General features: G+C 39.1%; 1 protein-coding gene across 3 annotated transcripts in view; it reads left to right on the forward strand.

Annotated features, from left to right (window-relative positions):
- Nucleotides 1–16866, forward strand: part of SESTD1 (SEC14 and spectrin domain containing 1) — a 139186-nt gene that overhangs the window by 108742 nt on the left and 13578 nt on the right. For all 3 annotated transcript variants that reach the window (XM_069577065.1, XM_069577067.1, XM_069577066.1), the window contains exons 10-12: nucleotides 7141–7263; nucleotides 15250–15444; nucleotides 15970–16084. In XM_069577065.1, the coding sequence (XP_069433166.1) occupies nucleotides 7141–7263; nucleotides 15250–15444; nucleotides 15970–16084 (433 nt within the window). The remainder of the gene's footprint in view (nucleotides 1–7140; nucleotides 7264–15249; nucleotides 15445–15969; nucleotides 16085–16866) is intronic.

Genomic DNA, 16866 nt, shown 5'->3' on the forward strand with positions numbered 1-16866 from the left:
GGCCTGGCGTGCTGCGTTTCATGGGGTCGCAAAGAGTCGGACACGACTGAGCAACTGAACTGAACTGAACTGATGCTTCACATTTGCTTGATAAGCTCTTCTGCCTGGTTTGACCTCGCATACGTCTAGAAATTCTCTCATGTGGTTTTTGGAAGTCAGCCTGGTTGGGAATAAATGTTAAATAGTCACATGCATGTTTGGCCTCTTCAGACACTTATCACGGTGGATTTTAAGAGCACATCTCCAAGGTTATACTTTGCATATAAACGTAACCATTTGAGAGGTCACATTGATAAGGATTGTACATGAAACTGTGTTTGCTTTAATATTCATATCAACTGAGCAGTAGGTCCTGATTGAAATTATGTTTTATAAACCCATTTTGGGAAACCACCATCATTAATGCATTTAAATACACTTGTGTACTGGGACATCAACCTCCGTTTGCATCATTTTTATTAGAAATAGTCAAACATTTATGGTGTGCTTGTTACTGATGGTGCATTCTAAGGGAAATTACTTTCAGCATACATTAAAACTACATGTACCTGTGACTGTGTAACTGAGTTTGTGTGTGTGTGCATGCCAAAGAGATGTTTTTGCTCTACTTAAAGTTTATTTTTAAATTTATGGCCCTTTGAAAGTCTCTGCTGATGAGTTGTTTTTCCCCCGTTATCATGATTTATTGTAACCTGCTTGTTTTGTTTCTAGAGTTTACATGTTTTCTAGAGTTTTAAAGTTTAAATGTTTAAATAATATTGTCTTAGGTTTTTAAAAATAATGTACATTTTAACGTTAGTTAAAATTTTTGAGTTATTTTCATTCCATCCTTATTTTTAGAATTTAGATATTTTCAGTGAAATAATTGATCACTTGTTTAAAATACATAAATGCTATTATATAACTTTTATATTCATAATACATCGTAATAAATGAGAAACAGATGAGTCCCCTCAAGCAAATGGAAACTTATTTCAAAGTGCTTACATGCACTTACTTAAAACTTGCTTAAATGCTCTTACTTCAAACTTGCTCTTTTTTTTTAAAGATTTATTTATTTAGGGGGAGGGTGTTATGGAGAGTCTTCATTGCTGCAGTCGGTCTTCCTCTAGTTGCAGGGAGCTTGCCGTGTGGGAGCTGCTCATTGCAGTGGCTTCTCTTGTTGCAGGCAAGGTCTGGGTGCAGATGCTTCAGCAGTCGGAGCATGTGAGCTCATAGGCTCTAGAGTGTGGAGTTAGTAGTTGTGGCACTCAGGCTTAGTTGCTTTGCGGCATGTGAGGTCTTCCCGGACCAGAGATCGGACTGGTGTCCCTTGCATTGCAAGGCAGATTTTTAACCAGTGAACCACCAAGGAAGCCCAAAACTTTCTCTTCTTCTTTCCAGTTTTTAAAAGTATAGAATAAATGATAACCCTGTATGCGAGACAGCAAAAGAGACACAGATGTAAAGCACAGACTTTTGGACTCTGTGGGAGAGGGAGAGGGTTGGATGATTTGGGAGATTGGCATTGAAACATGTATACTATCATGTAAGAAACGAATCGCTAGTCTAGTCTAGGTTTGATACAGGATGCTTGGGGCTGGTGCACTGAGATGACCCAGAGAGATGATATGGGGAGGGTGGTGGGAGGCGGGGTTCAGGGTTGGGAACTCATGTACGCCTGTGGTGGATTCATGTCAGTGTATGGCAAAACCAGTACAGTATTGTAAAGTAAAAAAAAAAAAAAAAAAAAAAAAAAACACGAAAAAATAAAGAAGACCTAAATAAATGGGAAAAAAAATAAAAGCATAGAATAAAACAGTTCAGGGATTTGCTTAAGAAATACATGGATTTTATTGTAAAAATGTAGATGTGAGACAATGTTTATGAAGAGTGATAAACAGAAGGAACTTCTTCCTTCAGAACAAGTGAGAAAAGCAAAGAGACTAACACTATTCATACCATCCTCTGTGCTCAAGTATCTTATGTATAATGATTGTAATCGGGACAACAGTCCTGTACAGTAGGTAGCATTGACACATCTTAAATGTGATGGACCAGAGTCTTTTACCTCTTAGGGGCAGAGCCAGACTTCAGATTTCAGAGTCATGTTCAGTGCTTTCTCCAGGCCAAACTGCTTATCTGTCTCTCATGAAAGAGTGATACTTTGCATAGGCTGGTGGACACAAACAGGAACCTAGTCCCCTGCCCCTTCAAAACCAGCTCATACAAAAGACTGAAGCAGAGAAAGTGGAGATGTTGAGGAACATTGTATTCTAAAGAGCATCTGCTGCCAGGGGTTTGCAGATGAATTTAGGACTCTGAAAGCATGAATTTAACAAAGAAAATCATGGCAGTGAGTTATTCCAGTGAGTCAAAAATAATACTTAAACCTCTTTTGTTTTTGAGTTTTTGCTCTCTGGTGCTAAAACCTTGTAGAAAAGGTGGAAGCTATGAATATATTAATATTTAAGATACTAGGACAAAAAAGGGGATAGGCACCAAAAGATAAATCCCGAAAGAATGGCATTCACAATTTATTTATTCTAATATTTAGAAACACACCTGAGGAGGTTTCTGTTTTGAACTTGGTGGAAGTATTTTAAAAGCAGTAGTCAGCTATGTAGAGTTCAAAACCAGAAACAGAAAGCCTGGCTGGGAGGTTACCACAGGGATATCGGTAAGGCCTGAAGCAGGCTTAGATGCAGTTTTATTTTGAAAGTCAAAACAACAGGATTCTAAGGGTATCAGATACGCAGGATGTAAGAGAAAAAAAAGGAGCAAAAAAATGACTCTGAGGGATTTTGCCTTGAGAATATTGCTCCAAATTATAACTTTAAAATGTGTAATTTATAATAATGCTTTTAAAATATTCTTATTATGTAGGAAGTTTCAAAATTCAAAAGAAATGACAAGAGTAATCACAAGAATGTTGTTTTTATTTGGATTTGTTTGACATCCAGAAATTAACAGTGCAAGTTCAGACAAATCAGAAGCATCCAGGCCCTTGGAAATGAAAAACAACTCATTAAAAAAAAATAGATCAAAAGAAAAATAAACCATTCAGTAGAAAATGTAAGACCAAAATCATCAGCATGAGATGAATCTTGAAAGATGAAAAAGAGGTCAGGAAGAGAAGGGGCTCAAAGATTTCAGGCAGCAGGACAGCCCATATTAAAGCAAGACTAGTGACAGAGCATCGGAGAAGGCGATGGCACCCTGCTCCAGTACTCTTGCCTGGAAAATCCCATGGACGGAGGAGCCTGGTGGGCTGCAGTCCATGGGATCGCAAAGAGTCGGACACGACTGAGTGACTTCACTTTCACTTTTCACTTTCATGCATTGGAGAAGGAAATGGCAACCCACTCCAGTGTTCTTGCCTGGAGAATCCCAGGGATGGCGGAGTCTGTGGGTTTGCACAGAGTCAGACACGACTGAAGTGACTTAGCAGCAGCAGCAGCAGTGAGAGAGCGTGGCACCCTAGAGCACTGAATGTACAGGGTGGGCTCAGTTAAAGGAGGGAATGGTGACGCATAGGCAAGGGCCCACTCTCCATGGCATCATATGACATCGTAAGACATGCCAGCTAGCCACATTGCATCCCGAATGCTACTCAGAACCACACTGGGAGAGAGATTTCAACAAAGAGGAGTATTCAGTCCACATGAAAAGATTTTTATTTAGTATGTTGTTTTGCTTTTCCCCTCTGGTTGTTAACAAACAGTAAGTCTCACTCTTTTTTTTTTTTTTAAACCAATCTATGCTAAAAAAATATAAAATCAAAAAGTAAATCACATCTCCTTTGTTTCCAGAAAACTTTACCGTAATTTTAGTCAACTTAGTATCATACACCTAGGAACTTACCAACATTTTTATGCTCTTCACTAGTTTTTTTCTTAGTTACCATCTCTAACCCAGTTTTGTAATAAACATAAATGATTTCAAATTAAATGTAATCATTGCTACATTATTTTGCTTGACTATTTACCCATCTCATCTCTTCCATTAAAGTTGAAGTAGACTGAGGGCAAGAACCCCATTGCAAGAGTTTTTTCGAAATGGCAAAAAATATTTTGGTTGTTAGATACTATTTCTCCCAGAGCTCCTGTGTAGATGTTTCTCAATAAATTGCACTAAGAATCTCAGAAAATAAAAATTATAAACAAATTAAAGCAATAGTATATATATGTTGTGAAGGTTTATTTTCAATTAAAACTTTCATGACTTGAATGTTTCATGCAGAAGTGTTTTAGAGAATAATTTTATAATATATATTAGCCATTAACATTATAAGATCATTGGACCCAGGATGTCATTGAAAACATTTTCTAAGAAAACAATAGAGGATTGGAGAAAAATTCTGTTGTATAACTGCTGTATAATATTCATGTTTAAATTACTTAGACGCTCAACAGAGAACTGGAGCTGTGAAAACAGGTGTAATAGTTATTTGATGTAGGACATTACCTGCTTAGCTCTTACTGTTTGTTGGTTGATTGGATGGTTTGGTTGGACAAATGAGAGAGCAAGAGGGTGAGGCAGGCAAGGAGGTTGGCCTCCTTAAGAAAGAGGTTTAGAGACACTGAAAATTATAACAACTATAGCCACATGAAAGTGAAAAACCCAAGAGAGAAATTACTTGTATTCTGTGAGAATCAACTACAGCACTTAAATCTGGAGTAACACATGAAAATGAAATACATGTGAAAAATTAATGAAAGGAAATACACATGACTAGTCGTCAGGTTGAGGTTGTCGTTATTGTTCAGTCGCTCAGTTGTGTCTGACTCTTTGCGATCCCATGGACTGCAGCACGCCAGGCTTCCCTGTCCTTCACTATATCCTGGAGTTTGCTTAAACTCATGTCCATTGAGTCGGTGATGCCATCCAACCATCTCATCCTCTTCTCCTGCCTTCAGTCTTTCCCAGTGTCAGGGGCTTTTCCAATGAATCAGCTCTTCACATCAGGTGGTCAGAGTATTGGAGCTTCAGCATCAGTCCTTCCAATGAATATTCAGGACTGACTTCCTTTAGGATTGACTGGTTTGATCTCCATGCTGTCCAGGGGACTCTCAAGAGTCTTCTCTAGGACCACAGTTCAGAAGCGTCACTTCTTCAGCACTCAGCCTTCTTTATGGTCCAACTCTCACATATGCATCTGACTACTGGAAAAAGCATAGCTTTAACTGCATGGACCTATTGGGCAAAGTGATGTCTCTGCCTTTTAATACCCTGTCTAGATTTGCCACAGCTTTTCTTGCAAGGAGCAAGTGTCTTTTAATTTCATGGCTTCAGTCACCATCCTCAGTGATTTTGGAGTCCCAAGAAAATAAAATCTGTCACTGTTTTCCATTTTTATCTCTTTCCCATGAAGTGATGGGACCGGATGCCATGATCTTTGTTTGGTGAATGTTGAGTTGTAAGCCAGCTTCTTCACTCTCCTCTTTCACCTTCATCAAGGGTCGCTTTAGTTCCTCTTCATGTTCTGCCGCAAGGGTGGTGTCATCTGCATATCTGAGGTTACTGGTCTTGATTACAACTTGAGCTTCATCTAGCTTGGCATTTCACATGATGTACTCTGCATATAAGTTAAATAAGTAGGGTGACAATATACAGCCTTGACGTTACTCCTTTCCCAATTTTGAACCAGTCCGTTGTTCCATGTCTGCTCTGACTATTGCTTCTTGACCTGCATACAGGTTTCTCAGGAGGCAGGTATGATGTGGTGCTTTTATATAATTATTAAAACTACATAAATTCTTAGATTTTAAAATAAATCCATATTAACCTGGTAGTAGCTATGGAATGCACTATAGGCCTGTGCTAAGATAAGCCTGTCTCACTGAGTCTCTGGTATTACTTGGCTGTATGTGTGTGTATGTGCGTGCGTGTGTGTATGCCTGCTCAGCTCTTAAGCATGTTTGACTCTTTGCAGAGATATCCTTATTCATTTCTGGGGAGCTATGCTAAGTTAAGATTTAGGACATAACCATATATCTGTTGTTGAATTTCTGTTTTGAATTTAGCTTACTAAATAATAATTTAGCTTGGTAGAGCTGGGTACTATTTTTTCCTGTTAGAATTACTTCACTGTGTCTATGTAGTTTTAGAGTATATATGTTTGTGGGTAGAGTAAGCAAAACCCAGTTTTCTTCTGCATGCAAATTTGATCTTCTTCTTCTGCATGAGATTTTGATCTTAACTGTCTACCTCTGTTCTCTTGAAAACTTGATGAAAATTACAGTGTCAGTTGTGTTATGTCAGCAACATTGCTTGTAATAAAAATTATTCTGGATCTGGATTGGAAGATCTGTTAATAGCTTGATGGAAGGCATAACTTTGCACATCTTTGATCTCAGTGGCTTTTACAATGGGCATGACACTTGTGTGGTGTGAGGTTTTAATAGAGTGTCTCCCATATCTATCCCATATGGAGCTCATCTCCTGAACTGATAGACTGTTTCAAGGACTTAGCAAAAGAGAAACACCCAACACTGCTCTTTTGGCAAACTGTGGTCCCCTCCCTACATCTTTCTGAGTAGACTTGGTGCCCATGGGACTTTAGATGGTCTTTCAGACCCCTAGAGTGTATTGCAGTAGTATAATTCTACTGTTTTTAATTTTCAAAGTGAGAAAAATATTTTACTTTCTATCAGTTAATTCATTCTGTTTTTTTAGTACTTTGGAAAGAACTAGATGATGAGTCAAGAAGACATGTGACTCTTAGTTACTAAATAATGAGTTCTAGTACCTTGAACAAGTCACTTAATCTTAAAATTTCACAAATGTCATTATTGATGGCCCTTCCAATTTTAAATCCTGTAGTTCTCTGATTTTCTTACCATCATAAGTTAGTTTTTAATCCTATCTTATGGGAGCATCCCAGATTTTTTTAACCTGGCAGATAATCAGGTAGCTGAAAGCCTAAGATGCTCTAGTGTACATTTTATCAAACTTAAGTTTGGGAAAGTTGTCCCGTTACAGCTTTATAGTTCCGAACGGAACATTTACTATATGCAATAAAATACAATTTTCAATAAAACAGTGTAAAGAATTTGAATTAAAATTACTTGAGAGACTTTGGGAGGGGTAAGCCAGTTAGAATGAAAGCTTGAAAAGTTTTTGGTCATTTTAAAATTTCATCTCAACTTCCATTCATAGGTTGTGAATTGGCTTGAAGGGCCTGGATCAGAGCAGCTGAGAGCCCAGTGGGGAATTGGAGACTCCATCCGGGCTTCCCAAGCCCTACAGCAGAAGCATGAAGAGATCGAGAGCCAGCACAGTGTGAGATGCTCTTTCCTCTGCAAGTTACAGCGTTGTCGTCAGTGATGATTTATAGCCTGTGTGGTCCTGAGTGACAGGTTGCCATATACTTTGGTTTATGGTCATAAAGTACAGTATGGTTATCAAGTACATTGATAGCACTTGACCACTGTGTTCATATTCATTAGATGTTTGGTTTTGGTTTTCAGTTTAGAAACATAGTTCATGTGAAATTGTAAAAACTACAGTAACAGAAGAAAGAGGGATAGAACATAAATAGAACCTTCATCTGTAGTCTTCAATTTTAAAAGTATTATCTCAGGAATAGGAGCTGTAAGTTAAATACAAATCATGGAACATTTTTTCTTCAGCATAAAAGGAAAAAAATCATGTTGGAACCTATGAAATGCATAAAATAGTTCCATTCAATTCAGTTGCACAGTCGTGTCCAACTGTTTGTGACCCCATGAACCGCAGCACACTGGGCCTCCCTGTCCATCACCAACTCCTGCAGTTTACCCAAACTCATATCCATTGAGTCAGTGATGCCATCCAACCACCTCATCCTCTGTCGTCCCCTTCTCCTCCTGTCCTCAATCTTTCCCAGCATCAGGGTCTTTGCAAATGAGTCAGCTCTTTGCATCAGGTAGCCAAAGTATTGGAGTTTCAGCTTCAACATCAGTCCTTCCATTGAACACCCAGGACTGATCTCCTTTAGGATGGACTGGTTGGATCTCCTTGCAGTCCAAGGGACTCTCAAGAGTCTTCTTCAACACCACAGTTCAAAAGCATCAATTCTTTGGTGCTCAGATTTCTTTACAGTCCAAATCTCACATCCATACATGACTACTGGAAAAACCATAACCTTGACTAGACGGACCTTTGTTGGCAAAGTGTCTCTGCTTTTGAATATGCTGTCTAGGTTGGTCATAACTTTCCTTCCAAGGAGTAAGCATCTTTTAATTTCATGGCTGCAGTCACCGTCTGCAGTGATGTTGGAGCCCCAAAAAATAAAGTCAGCCAAGTTTCCACCGCTTCCCCATCTATATGCCATGAAGTGATGGGACCAGATGTGAAGATCTTAGTTTTCTGAATGTTGAGCTTTAAGCCAACTTTTTCACTCTTGTCTTTCACTTTCACTTTAGTTCTTCTTCACTTTCTGCCATAAGGGTGGTTTCATCTGCAAATATTTAGATTTTTCAATTATAGAATTTTATTTTTACGTCGCTTTCATGTACTAATTAGGAACATTGCAAAGACAATATATATACTGTGGGCCCTTCCGTATTCACAGGTTCCACATGCTTCTGAGGAGTCAACCAACCAGAGATCGAAAATACTAAGGAAAAAAAATCCTTAGATAAAGAGCAAAACTTGAATTGCAGTGTTTTAACCAATAGGTGGCGCTGCATTGTCACCTTGAGAACAGGTTGGTTGATGCAAGATGCACACATTAGCTTATGACGTTTAAGACGTTCTAATATTAAAAATTTTCTTTTCTCTTGGTAAATAAAAGTCAGCACATTAAAGCTTATATTGGAATTGTTCAGGTCTTCTGAAACTGACAGGTTTCTAGTATATTGATTGCTTAATATGGGTAAAAATTGGAGAAACTTTTAATATGCCAGTTTGGGTTCAAGCAATCTGTTAAATACTAAATTTTAGATTCTTTATAAAAACATAATTCAGAAATAAACTAAAACAATCCCAAATCAATAAGAATTTTCAGTACTAATATATGGAAAATCAAAATCCTGCTAATATGTAGTTCAATCTTATTAGTAGCAAATGTTAAATAACTACTAATATTAGTAGTAAAATCCTACTAATATGACAGAAAGTGGTCCAGTGGAGAAGGGAATGGCAAACCACTTCAGTATTTTTACCTTGAGAACGCCATGAACAGTATGAAAAGGCAAAAAGTTAGGACACTGAAAGATGAACTCCCCAGGTCAGTAGGTGCCCAATATTGCTACGGGTGATCAGTGGAGACATAACTCCAGAAAGAATGAAGGGATGGAGCCAAAGAAAAAACAATACCCAGCTGTGGATGTGACTGGTGATAGAAGCAAGGTCCGATGTTGTAAAGAGCAATATTCATATGAACCTGGAATGTTAGGTCCATGAATCAAGGCAAATTGAAAGTGGTCAAACAGGAAGATGGCAAGAGTGAACATCAACATTCTAGGATCAGCGACTAAAATGGACTGGAATGGGTGAGTTACACTCAGATGACCATTATATCTACTACTGTGGGCAAAAATCCCTTAGAAGACATGGAGTAGCCATCATGGTCAACAAAAGAGTCCAAAATGCAGTACTTAGATGCAATCTCAAAAATAACAGAATGATCTCTGTTCATCTCCAAGGCAAACCATTCAATATAACAGTAATCCAAGTCTATGCCCCAACCAGTAACACTGAAGAACCTGAAGTTGAACGGTTTTATGAAGACCTACAAGACCTTTAGAACTAACACCCAAAAAAGATGTCCTTTTCATTATAGGGGACTGGAATGCAAAAGTAGGAAGTCAAGAAACACCTGGAGTAACAGGCAAATTTGGCCTTGGAGTACAGAATGAAGGAGGGCAAAGGCTAATAGAGTTTTGCCAAGAGAACGCACTGGTCATAGCAAACACCCTCTTCCAACAACACAAGAGAAGACTCTACACATGGACATCACCAGGTGGTGAACACTGAAATCAGATTGATTATATTCTTTGCTGCCAAAGATGGAGGCACTCTATACAGTCAGCAAAAGCAAGACTGGGAGCTGACTGTGGCTCAGATCATGAACTCCTTATTGCCAAATCCAGACTTAAATTGAAGAAAGTAGGGAAAACCACTAAACCATTCAGGTATGACCTGAATCAAATTCCTATGGTTATACAGTAAAAGTGAGAAATAGATTTAAGGGACTAGATCTGATAGACAGAGTGCCTGATAAACTATGGACAGAGGTTTGTGACATTGTACAGGAGACAGAGATCAAGACCATCCACAAGGAAAAGAAATGCAAAAAAGCAAAATGGTTGTCTGGGGAGGCCTTACAAATAGCTGTGAAAAGAAGAGAAGTAAAAAGCAAAGGAGAAAAGGAGAGAGAGAAGCGTCTGAATGCAGAGTTCCAAAGAATAGCAAGAAGAAATATGAAAGCCTTCCTCAGCGATCAGTGCAAAGAAATAGAGGCAAACAACAGAATGGGAAAGACTAGAGATCTCTTCAAGAAAATTAGAGATACCAAGAGAACATTTCATGCAAAGATGGGCTCGATAAAGGACAGAAATGGTCTGGACCTAACAGAAGCAGAAGATATTAAGAAGAGGTGGCAACAATACAGAGAAGAATTGTACAAAAAAGATCTTCACGACCAAGATAATCACGATGGTGTGATCTGATCACTCACCTAGAGCCAGACATCTGGAATGTGAAGTCAGGTGGGCCTTAGAAAGCATCACTACGAACAAAGCTAGTGGAGGTGATGGAATTCCAGTTGAGTTATTTCAAATCCTGAAAGATGATGCTGTGAAAGTGCTGCACACAATATGCCAGCAAATTTGGAAAAGTCAGCAGTGGCCACAGGACTGGATAAGGTCAGTTTTCATTCCAATCTCAAAGAAAGGCAAGGCCAAAGAATTCTCAAACTACCGCACAATTGCACTCATCTCACACGCTAGCAAAGTAATGCTCAAAATTCTCCAAACCAGGCTTCAACAGTATGTGAACCGTGAACTTCCAGATGTTCAAGCTGGTTTTGGAAAAGGCAGAGGAACCAGAGGTCAAATTGCCAACATCCGCTGGATCATGGGAAAAGCAAGAGAGTTCCAGAAAAACATCTTCTGCTTTATTGACTATGCCAAAGCCTTTGACTGTGTGGATCACAAGAAACTATGGAAAATTCTGAAAGAGATGAGAATACCGGATCACCTGACCTTCCTCTTGAGAAACCTGTATGCAGGTCAGAAAGCAACAGTTAGTATTGGACATGGAACAACAGACTGGTTCCAAATAGGAAAAGGAGTATGTCAAGGCTGTATATTGTCACCCTGCTTATTTAACTTCTGTGTAGAGTACATCATGAGAAATGCTGGACTGGAAGAAACACAAGCTGGAATCAAGATTGATGGGAGAAATATCAATAACCTCAGATATGCAGATGACACCACCCTTATGGCAGAAAGTGAAGAGGAACTAAGAAGCCTCTTGATGAAAGTGAAAGAGGAGAGTGAAAAAGTTGGCTTAAAGCTCAGCATTCAGAAAACTAAGAACATGTTATCTGGTCACATCACTTCATGGGAAATAGGTGGGGAAACAGTGGGAAAATGTCAGACTTTATTTTGGGGGGCTCCAAAATCACTGAAGATGGTGATTGCAGCCATGAAATTAAAAGACTCTTACTCCTTGGAAGGAAAGTTATGACCAACCTAGATAGTATATTCAAAAGCAGAGACATTACTTTGCTGAAAAGATCCGTCTAGTCAAGGCTATGGTTTTTCCTGTGTTCATGTATGGATGTGAGAGTTGGACTGTGAAGAAAGCTGAGCACTGAAGAATTGATGCTTTTGAACTGTGGTGTTGGAGAAGACTCTTGAGAGTCCTTGATCCAGCCAGTCCATTTTAAAGGAGATCACTCCTGCGTGTTCATTGGAAGGAATGATGCTAAAGCTGAAACTCCGATACTTTGGCCATGTCATGCGAAGAGTTGACTCATTGAAAAAGACTCTGATGGTGGGAGGGATTGGGGGCAGGAGGAGAAGGGGACAACAGAGGATGAGATGGCTGGATGGCATCACTGACTCAATGGACATGAGTTTGGGTGAACTCCGGGAGTTGGTGATGGACGACAGTGAGGCCTTGGTGGTGCAACATAGCGCCGCACAGAGTCGGACACGACTGAGCGACTGAACTGAATATGTAGTTCTTTATCAAGGACTGTCAATAACGGGTTTTCTTGATTTTTTGAATACTAGGTAAGCACAACTGAAAAATATTGAAGTGTAGGAAATGAGTATATGATAATAACGATTTAAAATAATTTTAAAGTATTTCATTCCAATCTTAAACCTAATTTTAGCTTTTCATCCTGATGATTACCTCTCTTCTAGTATTTGAACCCCCAAGATCGATTCTTACCTACTGTCTTATTCCAAATCCCATATCTTGGTGGTGGTTTGTTTTTGTTTCATGTATATATTTGTTTGGGGGTGGAAGGGCTATGAAATAACCATTTTCTATGCAGTTAAATGTTTTTGAGAGGTAGACCAAAGAACGACCATAACTGAACTGAATGTAGCCTGTTCATCTAAGGTTGCAGGAATTTTATGTTCCCTTTTTTCCTAGGAAGGAGCATTTTGAATAAAGTATATATGTGATATATATTTACATATATTTATGTGTGTGTATATATTTATTTATATTTGTGTTTATATATATGGATATATATAGTTATTTCTCTGTATCCACGGGTGCCACATTCTCAGATATGGAGAGCCAAGAATGAGGCTTAAGCATCCGTAGATTTTGGAACCCCTGCACCAGTCCCCCACAGATACAAGCGACAGCCATATGAAACAGGTTTTCTCGACCTTGGCATTATTGATTTATTTATTGATAGATCTTTGTTGCTTTGCCCTCCCTGCAAAATAATGAAGGAACTATATCTGAACCACTCCACTACAGTCTACAGACTGTGTTGCTTGTGCAAGGCTTTGCTTTTGCAATGATCTTCTCTGTTATCAGCTGGAGTATTTCTGTCAGTGTACAAATACTGTATTTTACATTGAAAACAAAATATATGCTCAAGATATGTGCATTTTAATATAAATTAATATAATAAATAATATATAAATTAATATAAATTAACATTTAAAAAACCTTCCCTTTGGCCATACTTTATCTTCTCAATTCCCATTCTTTTTTTAACTAACTCTGATCAGGATTTATGTCCTTCCCACTCTCTCAGAATTTCAGTCCTTATCCTATTGGACCTCTCAGTAAATTTTAGTAAAGGTGACCACTTCTCCCTCCTTTTCTACTTCTTTCCTGAAACACACAGCTCCTTTTTGGCCTCTTCTGCTCAATCTCTTTCCTCTCATTGCCCTCTGAATTTAGGAGTGACCCAGGGTTCAGCTTTCCAAAGGCTCTTTTCTTCTGAACTAATGCTCTTTGTGTTTGGATAATTTCATCTAGTCCCATGCCTTTAAATAACATCTGTTGGCTAATACTTTGCAAATTAGTATCTTCAGCCTTGATCTATACCCAAGTGCAAACAGTTTCATATCTTTCAACTTTACCAAATTTGGTGATGAGCTCTAGTGGTTTTCTGGTGGTGTCTTTAGGATATTGTGTGTAAAGTATCATGTCATCTGCAAAATGTGACACTTTTACTACTTCTTTTCCAATCTGGATTCTTTTATTTTTTTTTTCTTCTCTGATTGCTATGGCTAGGACTTCCAAAACTTTGCTGAATAAGAGCAGTGAGAATGAGCATCCTTGTCTTGTTCTTGATCTTAGAGGAAGTGCTTTCAGCTTTTCACCATTGAATATGATGTTAGCTCTGGGTTTTTCCTTTGTGGTCTTTATTATGTTGAGGTTTATCCCCTCTATGCCTAGTTCCTAGAGTTTTTTTTTTTTTTTTAATCATAAATGGATATTGAACTTTGGTCAAAAGAATTTTCTGCATCAATTGAGGTGATCATACAGTTTTTATTTTTTAATTTGTTGATGTGATGAATCGTACTGATTGATTTGTGGATACTGAAAAATCCTTGCACCCCTGGGATAAATGCCACTTGACAACAGTGTACGATCTGCTTAAAGTATTGGATTTGGCTTGCTAGTAATTTGTTGAGGGTTTTTTGTGGGGTTTTTTTGGCTTGTTTCAAAAGTAGGTCTTTAAAAATATTTTTATTGTACTTGATTTACAATGTGTTAGTTTCTGCTGTACAACAAATTGAATCAGTTATACATATACATATATCTACTCTTTTTAAGTTTATTTTCCCATGCAGACCATTATAGAGTGTTGAGTAGAGTTTCTGGAAACTCTGTCATGAATGGATGCTGAATTTTATCCAAAGGTTTTCCTGCATGTGGCCTTCATTGCTGACAGGTGAATCTGATGGAGGAAGCAGAGTATGGCATGAGCATAGGCTGTGCCCTGGGAGTGGTTATAGCCCCTGACACAGTGCAGAAGTGAGGACAGGAGGCTCTTGAGTGCTAGTCTCATAAGCTGAGAACGTGCTGAGGTCAGTGGATGGGTGAGCCGCATGGGGCTGCAGGAGCCGGCGTACTAAAGGGTGTGAATGGGAGAGTCAGTAACTGGTGGTCAGAGAGGGGGCTGTACGTAGTACATGATATTAATAACAGATTTTGTGTCTGCTGGAGTAGGTAGCTGAGGCGTAGCTGAGGGCAGGATAGGTGGAAGTGAGGGAGGGCGTCAGGGAACTAAGAGTGCAGTGTTGGTCGGATGTCTGCATGGTGAAAGTCAGGAAGAAGGCTGACGCTGACAGGAAGGCTGAGAAGTCTGCCGACTGAGATGAGGGCACGCAGCAGGAAAGGCTGGCAGAATGGAGTCCAACAACATGCACTTCGCAGGAGATGTGGGTTTTGAGAGGATGGAAGAAATGGTTTGGAAATAGGAGTGAGGAGTGAGGCAGCCATCTCCCTCACCTCCAGGCTTGTGGCCAGTCACCTGTGGACACAGCAGCAGCAGTCAGCAGACCAGCAGGGCTCACTGCTCTCTCTGAGCATGATGGGTTTCACAGAGAGCAGGAGAGAGAGGGAAACATGTAGAGCCCAGCCGTGAGGAAATAGATTTTGCTGTTGGCAGGAGTTATTCCAGGGATCTCAGTGAAAGCGTTTGAATGCTGGGACTTTTTGTCCTCAAATTATTTTGATTTAAAAAAACTCATATATGTTACTTAGTATATCTGGAGATACTGTAGAATGCAGTGTATTCTTCAGGAGCTGATTTGATCCTTAATTTACTTTGCAACGTCTCTATTACAGGAATGGTTTGCAGTTTATGTGGAACTTAATCAGCAAATTGCAGCACTCTTAAATGCTGGGGACGAGGAAGATCTTGTGGAACTGAAGTCGCTCCAGCAACAACTTAGTGATGTTTGTTATCGACAGGCCAGTCAGCTGGAATTTAGGCAGAATCTGCTACAAGCAGCTCTTGAATTTCATGGTGTTGCCCAAGATGTAAGTGACTACTCTGATTGCTTTTCTTTGCTTCAGATTATCTGAGTACTTATCTGCACATCATTTTTTCAGGTTTGCATGTCTCTTAATTATTTTTCTGGAACAGTAAAATTTACTGGTGGGGGAAACGAGATAGACTTTTTATTTATTTATTTTTTAATTTTATGTTACACTATTCTGCATGCAACTAAACTTTTTTTTTGTCTAAATAGAGTGTCCCAGTGTAATCGATAGATTTCATTTGGATAGTTTTTTGATGTTCATGTGTTATAACATAGATTGAAATGAAAGTTTCAACACTCCCCTGCATTCTGCCGACCTGGACGTACTGTCTTCCTGGTGCATGCATCTTTGTGTTCTGTCTTTCAGATAACGTGAATTCTAATTATGTGTCCTTGTCTTTTAACAGCAGAGTTTTTTCAAGTATAATCGTGTTAACTTCATTAGCTATAAACCTCATTAATCATTAAACACTGTAGATGCTGATTATATCAGGGTTATCTCTTTGGTGTCCCTCTGCTTTAGTTGTCTCAGCAGTTGGATGGCTTATTAGGGATGTTGTGCGTAGATGTAGCACCAGCTGATGGAGCATCGATTCAGCAAACTTTAAAACTGCTTGAAGAGAAGCTGAAAAGTGTTGGTAAGCAGATTTTAAAAATGCTGAAACATAAGGGTTCTTTTTTAAAAATATCACCATGGTTAGACAAGTCAACTTATACTGATCTAATTATAATCATTTACAGGAAACACAGGAAAAATTAGTATAAAAGATTTTAATCCCCTTAAAGGGTGTAATTTATGCCACAGTTACTACCTTTCGTTGGTGGTCCGTCACCTTCCGGCATAAGGCCTTCAGCCTCTCTGGTTTGCCCAGCTGAATCTACAAGCGCTGTGTCTTGCATACCCTAGCAACGGTTACCTGTAGTGCATGCGTGACTGTATTTAGCTGTGGAGTGTTCTGTGGTAAACCCTGTATGCCCCACACTGTGTTTTATGCAGTGATCTTTGTTGTTGCTATATCCTAACCTTGTGAAAAGAATAGTCGGTTTGGTTCTGTGCATTTGTCTCTCCAAACAGGGAATATTGCCAAGGTTACATACTCTCCAAGGAGAGGATGGTTCAGTTTTATTAAGCTAGTACCCTTACTTGACACCATAGCCCTGACTTTTACTACAGGTGGAAAATATAGAGAGGTTTCCCAGGTCATGACTGGGAGAAGTGAATAGTGGCTGTGAAGAGGCGGGGTGGAGGGTGTGTGTACCGAGTGGGACATTGGGCGAAGGGAAATGGAGTAGAGGAAGCAGAAACTTAAGGCAGCGATTTAGTGGAAAATGGTGGCATGTGGTTGAACCAATTTAATTAATTTTGAAAAGGACTTGAGGGAATGGGTTTGAAAAATCATGCTTGTATTGCCATTTTACT

This window comes from Ovis canadensis, chromosome 2 (assembly GCF_042477335.2).
Source record: "Ovis canadensis isolate MfBH-ARS-UI-01 breed Bighorn chromosome 2, ARS-UI_OviCan_v2, whole genome shotgun sequence".
NCBI lineage: Eukaryota > Metazoa > Chordata > Mammalia > Artiodactyla > Bovidae > Ovis > Ovis canadensis.